Source organism: Heliangelus exortis, chromosome 20 (genome assembly GCF_036169615.1).
Source record: "Heliangelus exortis chromosome 20, bHelExo1.hap1, whole genome shotgun sequence".
In the NCBI taxonomy this organism is placed as follows: domain Eukaryota; kingdom Metazoa; phylum Chordata; class Aves; order Apodiformes; family Trochilidae; genus Heliangelus; species Heliangelus exortis.
The window spans coordinates 9,233,674-9,249,063 of record NC_092441.1 but is presented as its reverse complement, the minus strand read 5'-3'; the positions used below and the strand labels follow the sequence as shown (position 1 = coordinate 9,249,063).

General features: G+C 48.0%; 1 protein-coding gene across 2 annotated transcripts in view; it reads left to right on the top strand.

Annotated features, from left to right (window-relative positions):
* The first annotated feature begins 5,491 nt into the window (after positions 1-5,491).
* The window catches only part of SEPTIN9 (septin 9), a 129,378-nt gene continuing 119,479 nt past the window's right edge, over positions 5,492-15,390 (top strand). The window contains exon 1 of one of the 2 annotated variants that reach the window (XM_071764704.1): positions 5,492-5,947. In XM_071764704.1, coding sequence (XP_071620805.1) covers positions 5,926-5,947 — 22 coding nt within the window. In that variant the 5' untranslated portion in view covers positions 5,492-5,925. The remainder of the gene's footprint in view (positions 5,948-15,390) is intronic. The other variant, XM_071764702.1, reaches the window with a different exon arrangement.

The following is a 15,390-nucleotide window of genomic DNA, read 5'->3' as shown; positions in this document are numbered from 1 at the left end:
CCTTCCCATTAAGAGCTGTGGGGGGAAGGGGCACCTTGTGCCTCTTACACCCTTGCAAACGTGAAAGCAAACGTGTAAGTTCATGCATTTAAGAATGTGCTCTGAATCACACTTGCAGGACTGGTAGTTGCATTCAGGGCTGGATATAGGAATCATGGCAGGCAGAGAGTTAAGCAGAGCTTTAAGCATGATTGTGCTGTTCCCTAAGTACCCGTGGATGTCTCTAAACATAAGCAGTTAAAACAGCAGGAAAAAAAAAAAAAAAGACAAAAGCCTGGTGGTTTGCTTGGCACATGTTCCAGTCTGCAGCCAGACTGGTTGCTACTGCTGATGGAGGGGTGATGGTGCAGGTCCCTCTCCTCTCCAGCAGTTTAATCTCTCACTTTCTGTGCTTCCCTAGTGCAGCAGGCCCAGAAAACCTGTTTTTTCAGAGCTCTGGCACTCTGCCTCCAGTCTACCTTTTCTCCCTCCTCAGGGATGTATGTTCACTTCTCTAAATTGCACTTGTGAAAATGTACCTGATAATCCAGCCTGACCAAGGGCAGGGACTGGGGTCAAACCCTGCCCTGGGTTATGCATGATGCTCAGATAACAAACAGTGATGTTCCTGCTGGGTGGCAAGAGAGAGCCAGATCTTTTCTGCACGACTTTGGAAGGATGTGATTCATGCAAAGCTACAGTTGTTGCTTTGCTCCTGTAGTTTCAACTAAAACTTGGACCACAAAGGCAATAAAACAGGGCTGTCTATTTGCAAAAGAAATGGATTAGCCTTTGAGAGGTTTGAGAGGTTTCACTTCAACCTGGTTTTGTTTTTTGGACTTCCAGCTAGTTCCAGAAGTGCTGGGCTGGCATTTCTGAAAGCAGCCCAGGGATTTTCCTGTTCTGAAGGGGGAGGTATTCATGTGGCTCAGCTTTGTGAAGCGCCTTGTCCAGCTTTGTTTTCAGAGACTGGGGCTATTCAAAATGGAAAACACTTCTGACCTTTTGTTCAGATTTCCCTTACATTCAGGTATTTTCCTTCTATTGAATAGGCATTGGCTATAATATTTTTTATATTGTCTGTTAATAGTTGAGTGTTAATACACTCCTCAGCTTGAATTTCACACTGAAGTGTTTTTCCTTCCCTAACCATGGGAGAGGCTGTTCTAAGAAAATAGACATCTGATGTACCTTGTGGTTGAGCACATTATCTTGCTTGGTAATGAAATTCAGTACTGAATAATTGGACATTCTTCCTGGTTCCTCATAATTAAGGCAGGAGAACAGAACAAAACCTGCTGATTTGAGTAATTGCTTCATTAAGTTATTTGCTTCCTCACCATAACCATCAGCCCAAAGAGGATGAACATCAGACCATATATGACAATGCTGAAATGCTGTGGGTCTTTAGTGCTTTGTTGTCAGATGAAATCACAGAGGAAGGAGTTAGGAAACACACAGCTAAATGATTTCATTTTTAACCCTATGCCCTTAAGACCACAGAATGAGTCTGGCTGTTGCTAGCTGGGCTGCATCTTAACCAAGTTAATCAGTCCTTGGAAAAGAGCAGAGGGCTAACACATGAAGCCTTAGAACAACACAACTGCCTTGCCTCCTGTATCTGAGAGCTGAGAATGGATGCTGAGAGGCTGAACATCAGTGTGTTCATACTGTGGAGCAAGGAAGGAATCAGCTGCATTAAGTTCTGGTTACTGTAAATAAGAAAGTGGCTCAGAACAAGAGTATGACAGATCTTATCTGTGGTCCCAGGTGATGGCTCACATCACTGCCTTTCTTTGCATTTAGGCTTCCTGGGTTTGGCAAGCAGGTTCAGACATGCAGTGGGGTACACACTGAGTCTTTGGTGACCACACTGTTCACTGGTAAATGGGTCTTGTTCACCCATCCAGTTACATGGACTTAACTGAGACCTCTGGCATAATTTTTAAGTGGGAAACTCTCCATTCAAGTGGAACTGAGCTCCTCTCATACTCCTCTGGCTGCCCCATCTCCATGATTCCATGGTTTTCCATTCTCATGAGAAACAAGGCACCCCAAACACACCCAATAAACCTTTCCTTTACTGCAAGCTCGAGAGCTGGGCTGCTTAATTGGAGCAGTTGCAGGATTTATGTGTGCCTGTTGACAAAGTCAGGAGCTGAAGGCTCCTTGGATGTGAATTCTGTTGAATTATGTGCTGTGGGAAGCAGTTCCAGGTCACTGCTGATCAGTCCTCCAGACCACTGCATGCTGTGCTCTGCAAAGCCTGCATTATTCATGAATAAAACTTTGATCATCAGACTGATTTCTATCTTCCTCTTCAAGATCTGGGCAGCTATGTTTTTGGGGTTTTTTAATAGGAGACTGACTCCACTGAGCTCAGAGCTGACAGGCCAAATATTCCTGCAGCTTTGAAGGTACAAGTAACAAGTTAGCCCTGAATTTTAATTCCAGTTTGGGCACCCCTTTTTTTCAGGTTTTTGTAGCCTCCTGCCCAGTCTGCCTCCCTGTGCTGAGCAGGATGAGTGCAGAGCAGGGAAGAAATTTGCATCCTCTCTCCAGCATTACAGCCACAGAAGAGCAATTAGTCAGGAAAAAGGACCTTGGAGGTCATATGTAAAACAAACAGAGCTGGAGAGGGAGATGTGGGTGGTTTATAGTCCTAATCCCTGAGTTTCCACCTCTAAATCAGTCAAAGAAAAGCTGTTCCCCAAAGAGGAGGCTCAGGCCTGCTCTGCTGCTGGCCTTTGCAGCATAAATTCCTGCTTATCCTTTTTGCTGGTTCCCTGGGGAGCTTTGCTCTCTGCCATAATAACAACTTTTGCCTACCAGGCAATGTCTCGGAGCCCCGGGGCAGTACTGAGTAATGCACAGCCTCCCCACACCTCTCCCTGGGAAAACTCAGATTTCCTTCTCTTTTGCAAGATGAGAAACTTGGTCTGAGAGGTTGAATGAGTCAGATGGAGAAATGCAATCACACAGTGATGTCTAGTTTTGTGCTGGTCCATCAGGGTGCAGGGGTTTGCATTTTTCCCTTGTTTCCATCCTTCCCTCCTTGTTGCAGGATGCATTACTCGGTGCTATCCCCTACCCCAGTCTCTCTCTCACCTTGCTACTTTTTTGGGCCCCAGCCACCAGATGGAACCGGTGGTGTGAGTCTCTCTCCCTGCTCTGATCACTGGGTGATGTTTGGTTTGGGAGATGTGTAGCTTTGTGCAGGACCTCCACGTACTGGGGAGGATGCTGCTGGGGGAGAGACAGCACATCCCACTGGCAGAAAATGCCTTTCATGCCTGCTATGAAACCATCCCATGTTGCAGACTAAGCCGTGCAGAACAAGCTGCTGGGTCAGACTTAGCAGCTGGTGCAGGAGGTGCAGCATGTGAGGATCCTGGAGCTCTTTTCCAGCCAAGGTAATTCTGTGATCTGCAGCCTCAGTGGGTGCAGTTGTTGCTGACTCAGAGGAGCCACGTTCACCCCTGGAGAAATATCCCTGTGTGTGTGTGTGAGATGAGCACTGGGAGATGGAGACAGGGGAGGTCAGGGTGCCCTCTTGAGAGGCCAGATCAGCCCCTCTGCCAGCACTGGTGTCAGAGTGCCAGGGTGGGAAACACTTGGCAGAGGTGTCCAGGGCTGGTGCAGGGTGGGTGTGTATGGCAGGTCAGATCCTGGCTCTTCTGGCAGGGCTGAGGCTCTCTGTGCTGTGGCTGCTGGGCCGAGCCCTGCAGTCTGATTCCCTCATTAATCTTCTAAAAGAAGGGGAGAAAAAAAAAAAAAAAAAAGAAACGACTTGCATATCTTAAGCTTGTGGGCTCTGCATTGTATTAAACATTAACCTGTACTTCTTAGCCATGTGACTGATTCTCTTGGTAATCCTGAGGCTGGGCAGCCAAAGAAAAGGTTTCTTTGTCTTACAGTATTTCAGAAAAATAACCCCTTCAGCCATTTTTTTTTCCTCATCATGTTTGTTTGGCTCTGTGGTAGAATGCCAGCTCCACAATTTGCTGTTTGTGTTTGGGCAGTCAAGCTGCACCCCAGCCACAGCTCCAAAATGCTGCTCACCAGCAGCCCTGCAGAGGCACAGCCACACCTCCCACGCATGACCAGGCACACACGTGGAACCATGCACTTAACAGCACACATAATCACTGTGCCACTTATTCAGGCACACACGTACCCATAGAGGAGAACAAAGTTGTCTTTTGATCTCTGTGCAGTGCATCCCTGTGAGTATTAAAGTAGTCACGTCCATCAGAGAGATGCAGGCAAGAACAGTGTGAGGGGGATTAGCATTCAGGAGGAGGTTCTGCTTCTGTCTTTGCCCTTACTTGGTGTATGAGGTGGGGCAAGTCACGGTGCCATTGTTTCTCTTCTATAATTGTGACTAATGATTTCCAAAGCACCTGTGGAAAGAGTAATGCATTGTTCCTCTGGGCTTAGAAGCACGTTTACTCAAGCAACAAAGCTTTGGTGGTTCAGAGGTTTTCTTGATGCCCAACCTTTTTGCCAACATCTCTTTGGTGACCACAGCATAACTGTGGTATCTCCCTGGAGTCATGCAGCAGTGGGTGCTGCTACAAACCTGAGGAGGTGTGAGGTTTTGGTGTAGCATCTGGCTGCTTAGCACTGAATTCTAACAGCAGAGATCTTTTGTAGTGCTCCTAATTTTGCCCTAAATGCCTGAAAGGCTCAGACAATACTTTTAAAAATACCTGTTATAGGTGATAATATATGGCTGAGAAATGATACCAAATATTGATGGCACTGTACCACCTTCACCTGTATCATCTGTTTGCTTTATCCCTGTACGATGCCAAGGCTGGGGGCCAGAACAGTATTTCTTCTACTGTGGAATAGTCTAAACCCAAAGAGAAACCCTTCCTACTGAAATTGTGCCTTTGAACTGGTGGAATTTTCTCCTGTGGACTGCACTTGTGGACCCCACTTTTGTGTGGGTGACTCACCCTGCCAGGCAGGCTGTGGAAATGTCTCCAAGCATCAGCTCAGTCCTTCCTCCAGCAGTTCAGGCTCCTGCACTTCCCTGTGCCTTTAGCTTGTCTTCATTTACTGTTCCTTCCTCTCTGTGTTCATGTTGCTCCTGGCTCTCCTTGCGTTTGTGGAACTGATTTTCCAGCCCGTTTCACCAGGCAGTGACCAGGAGCAGCTCTCGGGGTGCCGAGGCACATGAGGAATAGCAACACGGAGCCTTCCCTTTCCCAGTGACCTGGGGGAGCTGCCAGACCTCAATGCTTTATGGGGTTATGGGATAGGTGGCTCTCTGCATCCCCCAGAACAGTGAGGAACGATTCACACGCAGCTCTCTCCATGTTCTGAGACCTCACAAGCACTTTGTTCAGTTTACAGCCTCCAACGAGTCCTTTTACGTGTGGGTTGGAAGAGGAAAGAGGTGTTTGCACCGCTGCCGGGCCAGTAATAGTGCACTTTGGACTCCCAAGTGCCTGATTTGAGAGCAGGGCTGACCCGAGTCTCTCAGGCAGCAAAGGGCTGTATCAAAGCCATGGGGTGCGCCGGGTTGGAGGCACCAAAATTCCCTCTCCTGCTTTTGCTGCACCAGCTCGATACATGAGGAATTCTAGAGCTGGGAGCTGGCAGGAGTAATCCCTGGGGGCTCTTTGTTTTCCCAGGGGACAACATGCAGCTGCTGGGAAGACCGATCCCTGCTCTACCCCTGCGGATGCCAGGGGAGTTGGAACAGCCCATAGCTGTGTGGGAGATTAGGAAAGGTGTGTGCTAATTAATGGGAGTGCTGGGCTGCCCCTCGGCTGGAGCCGCACGCGTGGATGCGGTGGCAGAGAGTGCGTCCCCTCCCCGGCCCTGCCCCTGCCAACAAAAGGATCCTGCCCGCGGCACAGCACCCCAGGGACCCAGCACCCCTACGCCTTGCCCAGCTGGCCCCGCTCCCATGTCACATCTGGAAGAGACGGCATGAAGAAATCCTCGTATTCAGGTGAGCAAGTGGCCTCCCCGCTGCCTCCTTCCCTTTGTTTCTGCACCGGGAAAAAGAGTTAAACAGATCCCCCAAAGCATGACTTGTACAAACTCTTTTTCCTCCCAGTGGCTCTGTAGCAGTAGGGGAGTGAGTGTCTGCATATACGCAAATCCTTATGATCAGTGTAAGGCTTAAAAAGCAAAACGGTTCGAGGGAGGCAGCTTGCTCCAGGCGAACCTCGGTGCTGCTGGCACCCAGCACCTGTGTCAGTACGGGCTGAGCTCCAGTACCGCCAGACAGCTTGAAATTAAAACAAGACGATGGCACTGTGTGCGACATGGGCTGCCCTCGGGGCTGGGAGATTCCAAATTGGGTGTGGAAGAGCTGGGATTCCCTAATGCTGTGGACTCTCCTTTCCCTGCTTCTCATTCCAGCTTTCCCGGCCTTCCCCTGCAAGCTGAGGGCTCTGCTCTCACAGGCTCCTTCCTCCCTGAGCTCTCATGGGACCAAGCGACTGTGACTGATATAATTTCTCTGAGCCTCTGTGAAATCCTGCCAGCAGTCCTGGGAAGTGGCTGGCGTGTGACTGAGCTGCCACGTTTCTTACAAAAGGGTCACTGCTCACCCCATAAGGCTCAGATGCCTTGGGCAGTTTCTCTGGCTACAGGGCTTTGCTCTGCAGCTTATTTCTGCTCAGCTCCAGCTACCAGCCCCATGACCCCATGCTGTGTAAGCTTTGTTCTGCCCTGCTTCACCCTGGCTGCTGTAGGGATGCAATGTCACCGTGTTGGCCCCTTTCTGATGTCCTGAGTCACCTCAGGGCTGGTTGGGGCAGCTGCCACACTGTGAGACACATCGTGGCCAGCTGGGCTCTGCCTGAGCTCATAAGCCACAGGAGCTGGGGGTTTGTCTTGACTTGGAAAATTCCCTGAATGATACCACTACCTGGTTGCTGTTAATTAGTCGTGTTTCCCTCTTGCACATTTCTCTTCTCTTGTTAGTGTCCCTAAATGGACTGCCAGGGAGGTTTTGTACCAGCTGTGTGCTGTTAACCTGAGAAAGCCTAAGTAGGATTAGTGGCCTGTTGTAGTGGATGGAAGTGGGTGTTGATGGCCGTGTGTAGAAAAACCTGTTGTTTGTAAAGTCCTCCTGAGGTGAAGATGATGGCTAAAGATGCCCTGGAGCAGACAGGAGCAGTACCAGAACAGGTCTGAAGGTAGAAAAAGCTGTCACTGTTGAGTAACCAGATATTATGACTTCTTGCAGATGAGGCCAAGTGGTCTTTAATTGCTTTGCTTGTGTTGGGCTGATAGTGCTGGAGTGAAGCTGTGGCACTGCAACCCCCTGATGTCTCTGGTCAGTGTCTGAACCCACCATGGCTGGGTGTAGCAGCTGAGGGTGGTTGACATCTGCTCAGTACCTGTAATTCCCCAGGGACTGCAGCTGTGTTTTGGGAACAGTTTGCTTTGAGATTTTCCTTGGTACCCTGCAGCTCTTGAAGGAAAAACCAGAAGAATTACACTAGCCAGGATACACTACATTGAAGCATTGAATAACTGCTCTGTGGCCACCTCACATCTTACAAAAAGCACAGGCAGCTCTTGTTTGTGTGTTGCCAAGTCTGCTCTGCCTGTTGTAGCTCCTGGCAGTGCTGTGCTGGAGCCTTACCTTGCTTATTCCCTGGGCAGAAAGGTTCCTGAATTACCCCCACCCTGGAGAGGGTGCTTTGGGGAGCTGCCACTTCTGTGTGGGTCAGAGCCAGCCCTCCCTCTCCTATAAACCTGTTGGTTGGTTTTGCAAACTGTTTGCTGTTTGGGAACAGCAGTGCTGACTTGCTTTGGGGAATTTTACTGGGAATCCTGACTGCTTCTCCGAGGCATGAGAACTGCAGAGCTCCTGAGCTTTCTACTGCCAGAGAAACAGGTGATGTGACAATGTGGCTTCTTGGCTGCAAGGACTGTGCTTCACAAGCACGATGCTGACAACACCTGAAAGGCTGCAAAAGCAATGCTTGGCTGAGAATGTCCCCAAAATGATGAAAAAAGGAAACAATAAGCATCTTCTAAACACTTTTTCAGGTTAGAGAGCACCCCTCGCTGGCCTTGTTTGCTCCTTCCCAGTATATTCTGGATCTGTTTTGTAGCCTGCATCATTCTGAACCTCCCTGGAGGTTCTCACTCGACTTCCCTGGGCTGAAGTTCCAGCCCCATCCTCTGGGAACACAACACCCAGGCTGAGGTAGTGCTCTCCTGCTAACAGGCTGCACCCCAGGCTAGAGTTACTTTTTCTAAAATACTTAAGGGGAAATCTTTACCCCTCTGCTACGACTTCTGAGCACATGCCATGTAGGTGTGGTTGGGATAAAGAGTTCTTTTGAATGCTTTACCTCTTAGCAGCAGAGAGGCTCAGACCTTTGTGCCATAGCCCCAGGCATGTGTGGCTCAGCCCAGTGCTGCTTTTTTTTCCCCTGGAACTTCCTGGCAGCAGTGGTAAGAGGAGGGGAGAGTATAAAAAGTATTTTGCATGACAGGTTAAAAATGAGCAATAACAGCTCTAGAAGCCAGCTTTAATGTGTTTACTTTAGGGGTGTCTATTATTTCAGACGCCTAAGGAAAGGAGAGGTTTTTCCTGAGATGTTTTACTTGTCCTGGAATAACTGTTTTTTGAAGGATTTTTTAATTCTTATTTTCCATTTCTCAAGCACAATTGCATCTCCAAAGCAGCAATGGACAGGATTCATGATGACATAATGAGCTATAGGTATTTTCAAGGATGGTGTAAATTGCTTAGGCCAAAGATTACTTGCATTTTCAGGTTTATATAAGGTGTTGGCATGCACTGAAATAAGGATTGCCCTAATTACTGTACCTCCAGAATGATCTATAGTGGTTATGTGTGACCTACCCTTACCTGAACTATGGACTTCTAATTTATTGCTCAGGCATGTAGAGTAGAATAACTCCTGATATATGAGCTAAGGCTGTAGGAGCAAATACCCAAGAAACAGAAAATTGTGATCTGATCCTCCCATTAGGATGTGGGAACAGTTTTTATTTGCTGTATCATGACTTGCAAAATGATTCCCTGTAAAACATCTGCAATAGACTATCAGTCAGATTGGAGCTGTTGGCATTATCTGGACTGGGAAGCTCTGGAGAAAGAGCTCTGTCCTTTGATGGGTGGGTTTGTGGTGTCTCAGGACCCCCTCCTGCTCCAGACCCATCCTTGGTGCCTCTTGCAGATGCTGAGCAGCTCCAGCTCTGATGCAGGTTACACAGGGCAGGAGGGGGCTACTGGGTTTGTACCCTGCTCAAAAGCTCCCTGCTTCTTCTCTGCTACCTGCAGCCAGTCCATAAAAACCAGAGAGCTCTTACTGGGGAGGAACAAGAGCTGTGGTGTGCAACTGTGATAGCAGAGGGACAGGAACTGCAGCAAGTGCTCATCTGGCAGAAAATGAAGGAGTTTGTCAAAGTACAAAGAAGTGGGGAGACTTGCACACACACCTCCCCAGAAAATAAAGCATCCAGGGCTGTGTCTGGATAAGTGCTGCCTGGTGAGAGGGGCCTCAGTACATCTCTGTCTGGAGTTGATCTTCTAAAATGGTCTGGAAAAACTGAAGTTGGATCTTTTTCAGGCTGATGCAGCATGCAAGAGGCTCACTGCAGTTCCCTCCATGGCTTGTAACCTCACTGCTGGAAGAGCTGCTGGCTGGGGCAAAGCCCCATTGTTCTCTTCTGAACTGAGCCCTCTCTCTTGGCAGTGAAGTGGCACTGTGTTTGTCTAAGCCATAAAAAAATAAACAGAGTTGTTTGGGTTTTTTATTTAATTTTTTAATTCTTTATCTCACCGGTAAAATGAGAGTATCAAGGAAGACAGGTTGCTTGGATCCAACAAAAACATTTCATTTTAGATTGTCATTTTGCACTGGAACTCAACGTTTTGAATTATGTAAAAATAAAAGCCACTTTTCTCTGGTTTAAACTCACAGCTACCTTTTACTCCCCCAAACTTGCATTATTGGGCCAATAAACTAACACAAAAAAATAAAAATCTGGGGTTTTGCAGCCAACCCCAAGAAGCTGGATCTTCATGTTCTGGCTGCTTAAAGCCTGATTTCAATGCAAGCAATGCCTCCACCAGCTCAGATGTATGAACTGTCCTGTTGCTCCATCTCTGCCTGTCATCTGTGTCTGAAACAGCCCTCCCTGTGCCTGATGTGCTCAAGCAGAGCCACGGTGTCTCTTTTGTGAGTTTTTGGCTGCTGTGGATCAAAGACGTCAGTCCCTGGCAGTCCTGGAGTTACAAACTTGTCAAGGAAGAGATGCAGAAAGTGGTGGTGCAGTGTTTGTGCAAACAGCTTGGGTAGGAAGGATCACAGTGGTCTGCAGGAAGGCGTCTGCAGAACAGGAGCAGAAAAAATCTGCTGCACCCAGAAGTGTTGGTGTTTCTGTTTCACCCCATGTCCTTAGTGGGACAGAGGTGGGGCTACAGGTGTGGAGCAGCTTCCTGCAGATCCCAGCATGCTGGTTATTTGGCTCCTGTCTGTGTCTGTTTTATTGAAGGCAAAGTTTTCCGTGCTGTTTTTGTGTTGTTACAGTCTCATGAGCAGTGTCCCTGACTCTGCTCCCTGGATGATGCCATGGCCAAGAGGCAACATTGCCTGGGCTTGTGTTGTGTGGTTAATGGCTGAAAGCCTTTAGCAATTATTTTGATTACTTTTACAATGAAAAAGGTATGCTTTAGAGAATTAGGTTTCTAATATTCCTGTCTTCTCTTGTGGTAGTAAAGCCTGTAATTTTCCTGTAGTGCTACAAATTGTTGGAGTCTCCAATGGATGAAAGTGCCCTCATCCTTGAACAGATTGTTCTCAGCTGCCCTCAAGGCCTTGCAGGCTGTTTTTGTTGCTTAGCAGATATCAAGAGTTGTTGATGGCAGCTGGCACAGTCCTGGCAGGCTCACCTCTGTGCTTCCTTCCTGCAAAAAATTGAGGTGGGACCATGGGATGTCCAATCGAAAAGTGGGATTGTTATATTTTACTTGCATGCTGACAGCACATATTGCCATAAATGTCAACACAAGCTGATGGCTCATGATGATTGATGTAATCTTGTTAAAGAAAAATTCTCCTATAACAGTGCTGTGCTGGGGTGGCAGGATCAGTGTGATGGCTGTGGTTGGGTGCCCTGCTGTTGCCAGATTTGGCTGGCATGTGTTGACAGTGGTAGAGCTTTGCTTCAGGTAGCAAAACATCCAAACATCTGCTAGGAAATAGTTTGGAGAGAAGCAAGGGAATCCAGCTTGTGGAGAAAGCCAAAAAAAACCAAAAACCCACAACGTGCAGACATGCAGAAGAGACTAAAAAGCCATGTGGGGCCCAATGGGGTGATTATCCACCTCCCCAAAGCACTGATCATCTTGCTGTGCCCACCCAGGGTGAGTCAGAAGATGCAGTGACACTTGGAATGGGGAGATGTTGCCACAGAGGCAGGGAAATCCCTCCCCAAAGCAGGTGCAGGTTACTGGAGCTTTTTGCATGAGGTTAACCTGTCCCCTCTTGAACAAGAAATAGCATGGATTTTGAAGCATAAGTTGGGGTCCAAATCCAGGGCAAAGTCAAGAGAAGAGAGAACTTTGCATCCCAGCAATTTGTGAAGATTTAACCTATTGGTTGTAGTCCCTGCTTGCTTTTTGTAAGCTCATTGCTGGCACACAGGAATAGGTGGGATCCACCTGTCCCAAGGGGTCTTGTGAACTGGCTGGGCCAGTGTGTTTAGCAACACACCAAGGAATTTTCCTTCCTGCCCAGTCCCAGTGTCCTCAGGAGGAGCAACCTTGCCTGTGCAGCCCTGGCTGAGCAGCTGCCATCCCCTGGAGAAGCCTCTTGCCACGTTGCAGTCTGGTGGGAGAGAGGAGGCCCAGTGAGTCAGTCCATTCCCACACTGGTCTGCAGTGACTTCCCAGTAAAGGGTGGCTTCAATCACCCTTTAAAGGGTTTGTCTTGAAAAGGGAAGGTCACTGCTGCCTGGAAAGCTGCTGCTTTCTGAGTAACTCATCATTTGGGTGCTGGCACAGGCTTTTCTTCCAGCTGCTGGGAGATGGGGCACCCCAGAGCTCAGTGTGATTCAGACATCCCCAGAGCATCAGTGTGGGATGAGAGAAGGAGGAACAAGCAAGGAAAAGTTTTGTCTTTGTGAAAGCAGATGGCTGTACTGGGCAGAAAGGGTCTCAGTGCTGTCCCCTCCTTTTCTTTGAAGCATCATGTTGCCTTCAAGGCTCCCAGGTAAAGCAGATGGAAGTTAAACTGGAGGGATGACTGCAAGTTGGAACAAGCAGAAAAAGAGGGTTTTTCCTTTTTCCTTTTTTTTTTTTTTTTTCCTTTGTCCATGCCAGATGAGTATTGTTTACAGGAAGCACTTTGTGCAGCTCTGAGATTTGTTTAGAGGAGTGCAGAGGGAGAAGACAGCTGATGGCATAATGGAAATCCAAAAGGTCATGGTAATGCTCAGGCAAGTCTGTGATTTCCTGGTGTGGGAGTATTGCTGTTCTGGGGACTGAGGGACTAAAGGAGCTCAGGCTCTGGTTCCCAGGGGCAGAGAGAGTACTTGCTAAGGGACAATCAGCAGAGGAACCAGCTCCCTTTGGGAAGATCCCAGGGGGCCTCAGGGGCTGAACCCCAAGCAGCTGCAGGGGCAGAGTGTCCCAGGCACCAGTCATTCCTTCAGCTCACCAGGACTCACCTCCCTTTGCAGGCTGAGGAACTGGGAGTCCTGGTCCTCAAGAGCAGCCCCTGGGTGCAAGTTTGTGCTTTGGTTGTGATGTTATCAAGGGAAATGGGTTTTGCCTATAGCTCCATGTAATGAACAGAATAAACAAAGGAAATGAGGACAAGATGCCCTCAGCTATTACTGCCAAGAGCTGCTGTCGAGTGACTCAGTGGCTGAGCTGTAAGTGCCTGGGCACGTACAAATAAAAGATGCTGAGATGAATAACAGAACTTGGTCTGTTGCAAGTCAGGACAAAGGACTTACACGTGATAGACCATGGGAGGTGTCAGGAGTTTGTTCAAGTGAGTTTAAAGATGATGAAAAGCCCTGAGTTGAGGCTGGAGGCTTTGGTTTGCTTGCAGGAAAGGTTCAGCTCTGGGCTACAGATACCACATTTCCCTTACTGACTCAGCTGGCAGGGACCTCCCAACCCACCCAGCTCTGTGAGCAGGGGCTGTCAGCCCTTAGCACTCTGTAATTGCTTTGCTATCCTAGTATTCAGTTTTCATGCTCCTTCCAAAATGTCTTTCCATTTATTTATTTATTTTTAATTAAAAGCAAAAATATTTGGTTTTAATCAGTAGGGATGAGGATGAAACAATTTGCTGCCTCTGTAGAACTTAATTTGAAGTATTAAAAGTCGATGTTGCCAGTCTAATCCTGAAATGCAGTAATCTTCCCCATCCTCTGGTTTGCTTTTGGGGAGGTTTCTGACCTTGCTGGTTTTCAGTGTTCCAGTGTTTCAGTGTTCCAAGTAGTTACAGGTGCTCTATTGCTTTTATTTAAACTCAGTTGCTAGAAGCACCAGGAATTCCTTAAATTCAGTCTTTTTATTATGTGCTTCTACAGCCCTGCCTGCTGTGTAAAGGTTTTTTCTCTTGTTGGTGTCCTGCCTTCACATGTTTGAGAGCAAATTTTATCAAATTGGGCTGAGAAACCTGAGCTCAAGTTGTGCCAAAGCTGTACCAAAGCACCACACCTTGCCATGGGCTTTGAAATTCCTCTTTTTCAAGTAGATTTTCCAGCAGATATGTTGACTCTCTGAGCTGCTGAGTGTTTACTGAACAGCTCAGACTTGGGCAGCCTGAAGGACTAACATTAACATAGCTAATTGCCCTTCAGTATTAATTGTCATTCATCTGCATCTGTAAACACTTTCCTAAATGGCTGCACTGACAAGTGAGATGCTTCAGTTGGTGAGACTCAGCTCTGAGCATGGGAAGGATGTCAGTGCTGGGGCTGTCAGGGCTTGGGTGGTCTCTCCTGTCCCACTTGGCAGCTGCAGTGTGAGGCTGCCATTTATTTCTTGGAGTGGGTTTTTGTCAGATAAAACTTCCAGCAGTGATGTGAAACACTCTGACAGCTGATTTCTGAAGTTACTGTTGGAAGTGGTGGATTAATTTCAGGAAAATTAAGCTCAGTCCTTCTGAGTTCAAGCCATCTGAGGAAGCTTCAAATGTGTCTCTGCAGCATGTGCTGCTCCACGTGCTCATTCCCATCCCAGCTGCTCCCTAGGAAGTCAGCATCAGGTACCAATATTTTAAGATACACATCAGGGTTTTCAGACAGTGTCTGTGTGGTGGGGAGAGGAGAAAGGTTGTGGGTAAAAGGTTTTTGGTTTTTTTTCTTGGTTTGCTTCACAAAGTCTTTAAGCATCGTGAGAAAAATAAGAGTTCTGGTGGAGATGGATGAGGGAATGTGGAAAGGCAGGAGGCAGGGCTGGGTCTGGAAGGGCATGAGAGAAGGATACAGACCCTTGAGCCTGAGCAGAGAGGGAATAGTAAAAAGTTGTTTCACAAATGTATCTGGATTAATGCTCAGATCTTACTGAGCCTTTTATGTCCTTTGGGCCCGGAATATAAGTATGGGAGCTCCTGGCAATGGGGAGAGGCCAGAAAAGCCTCTTGTGTCAATGGATGAGGTGCTTATTATTGCAGGTGTCTGCATTAGAACCTTTTATAAACTGCTCCTGTTCCTTGGTGGGCAGTTTGCTGGCTGCTGCTGGCAGAGTTTGTAGCACAGAAGAAGGGTTAGTGGCTCCAGACTCTGGGAAACAAGGAGCTAGGAGGTTAGACTGGGGCATAATCGTAGCTGGGAGGAAAACCTGACCTTAGAACTGGATAAAAATAAAGCTTTTCCTGATTCCTCACCCTATGGAGGTAATTCTGTGCCCAAAGCCCCTCTGGCTGGTGGATAGATGGCTCCTGAGAGGCATTGCAGGGGTGAGAAGTGTTTCCTGGAGGCCAAGTGTACTCAGGAGCATGGATGGGTGAATGGAAAAACAGAAGTTTTGCTGGAAGAGTTCTGGTGGAGATGGATGGGGGAATGTGGAAAGGCAGGAGGCAGGGCTGGGCCTGGAAGGGCATGAGAGAAGGATACAGACCCAGCACGTGGTGCTGCTGGGCTTGGAGAGGGAGCAGAGATGTTCTGAAGGAGGCAACTTCATTGATGAACTGTGCATCATCAGACACCCCAGGAGCAGGGTTTGAGCCAGGCCCTGCTGGGCTTTACCCTGGGGTCTGAATGGGGAGATTTATTAGAGATTTCTTCAGTGCAGAAGCTGCAGAAATGCACTTAAAGGTGGGCAAGACAGGGAGAGGAGGTGAAGCAGATTCTGTGTGCTTCTGGGCCAAAGATAGCCCACTGTAGTGAAGAAAGAACAGAAAGCATCAAATCTTGTAAGGATGGAAGGAAAAC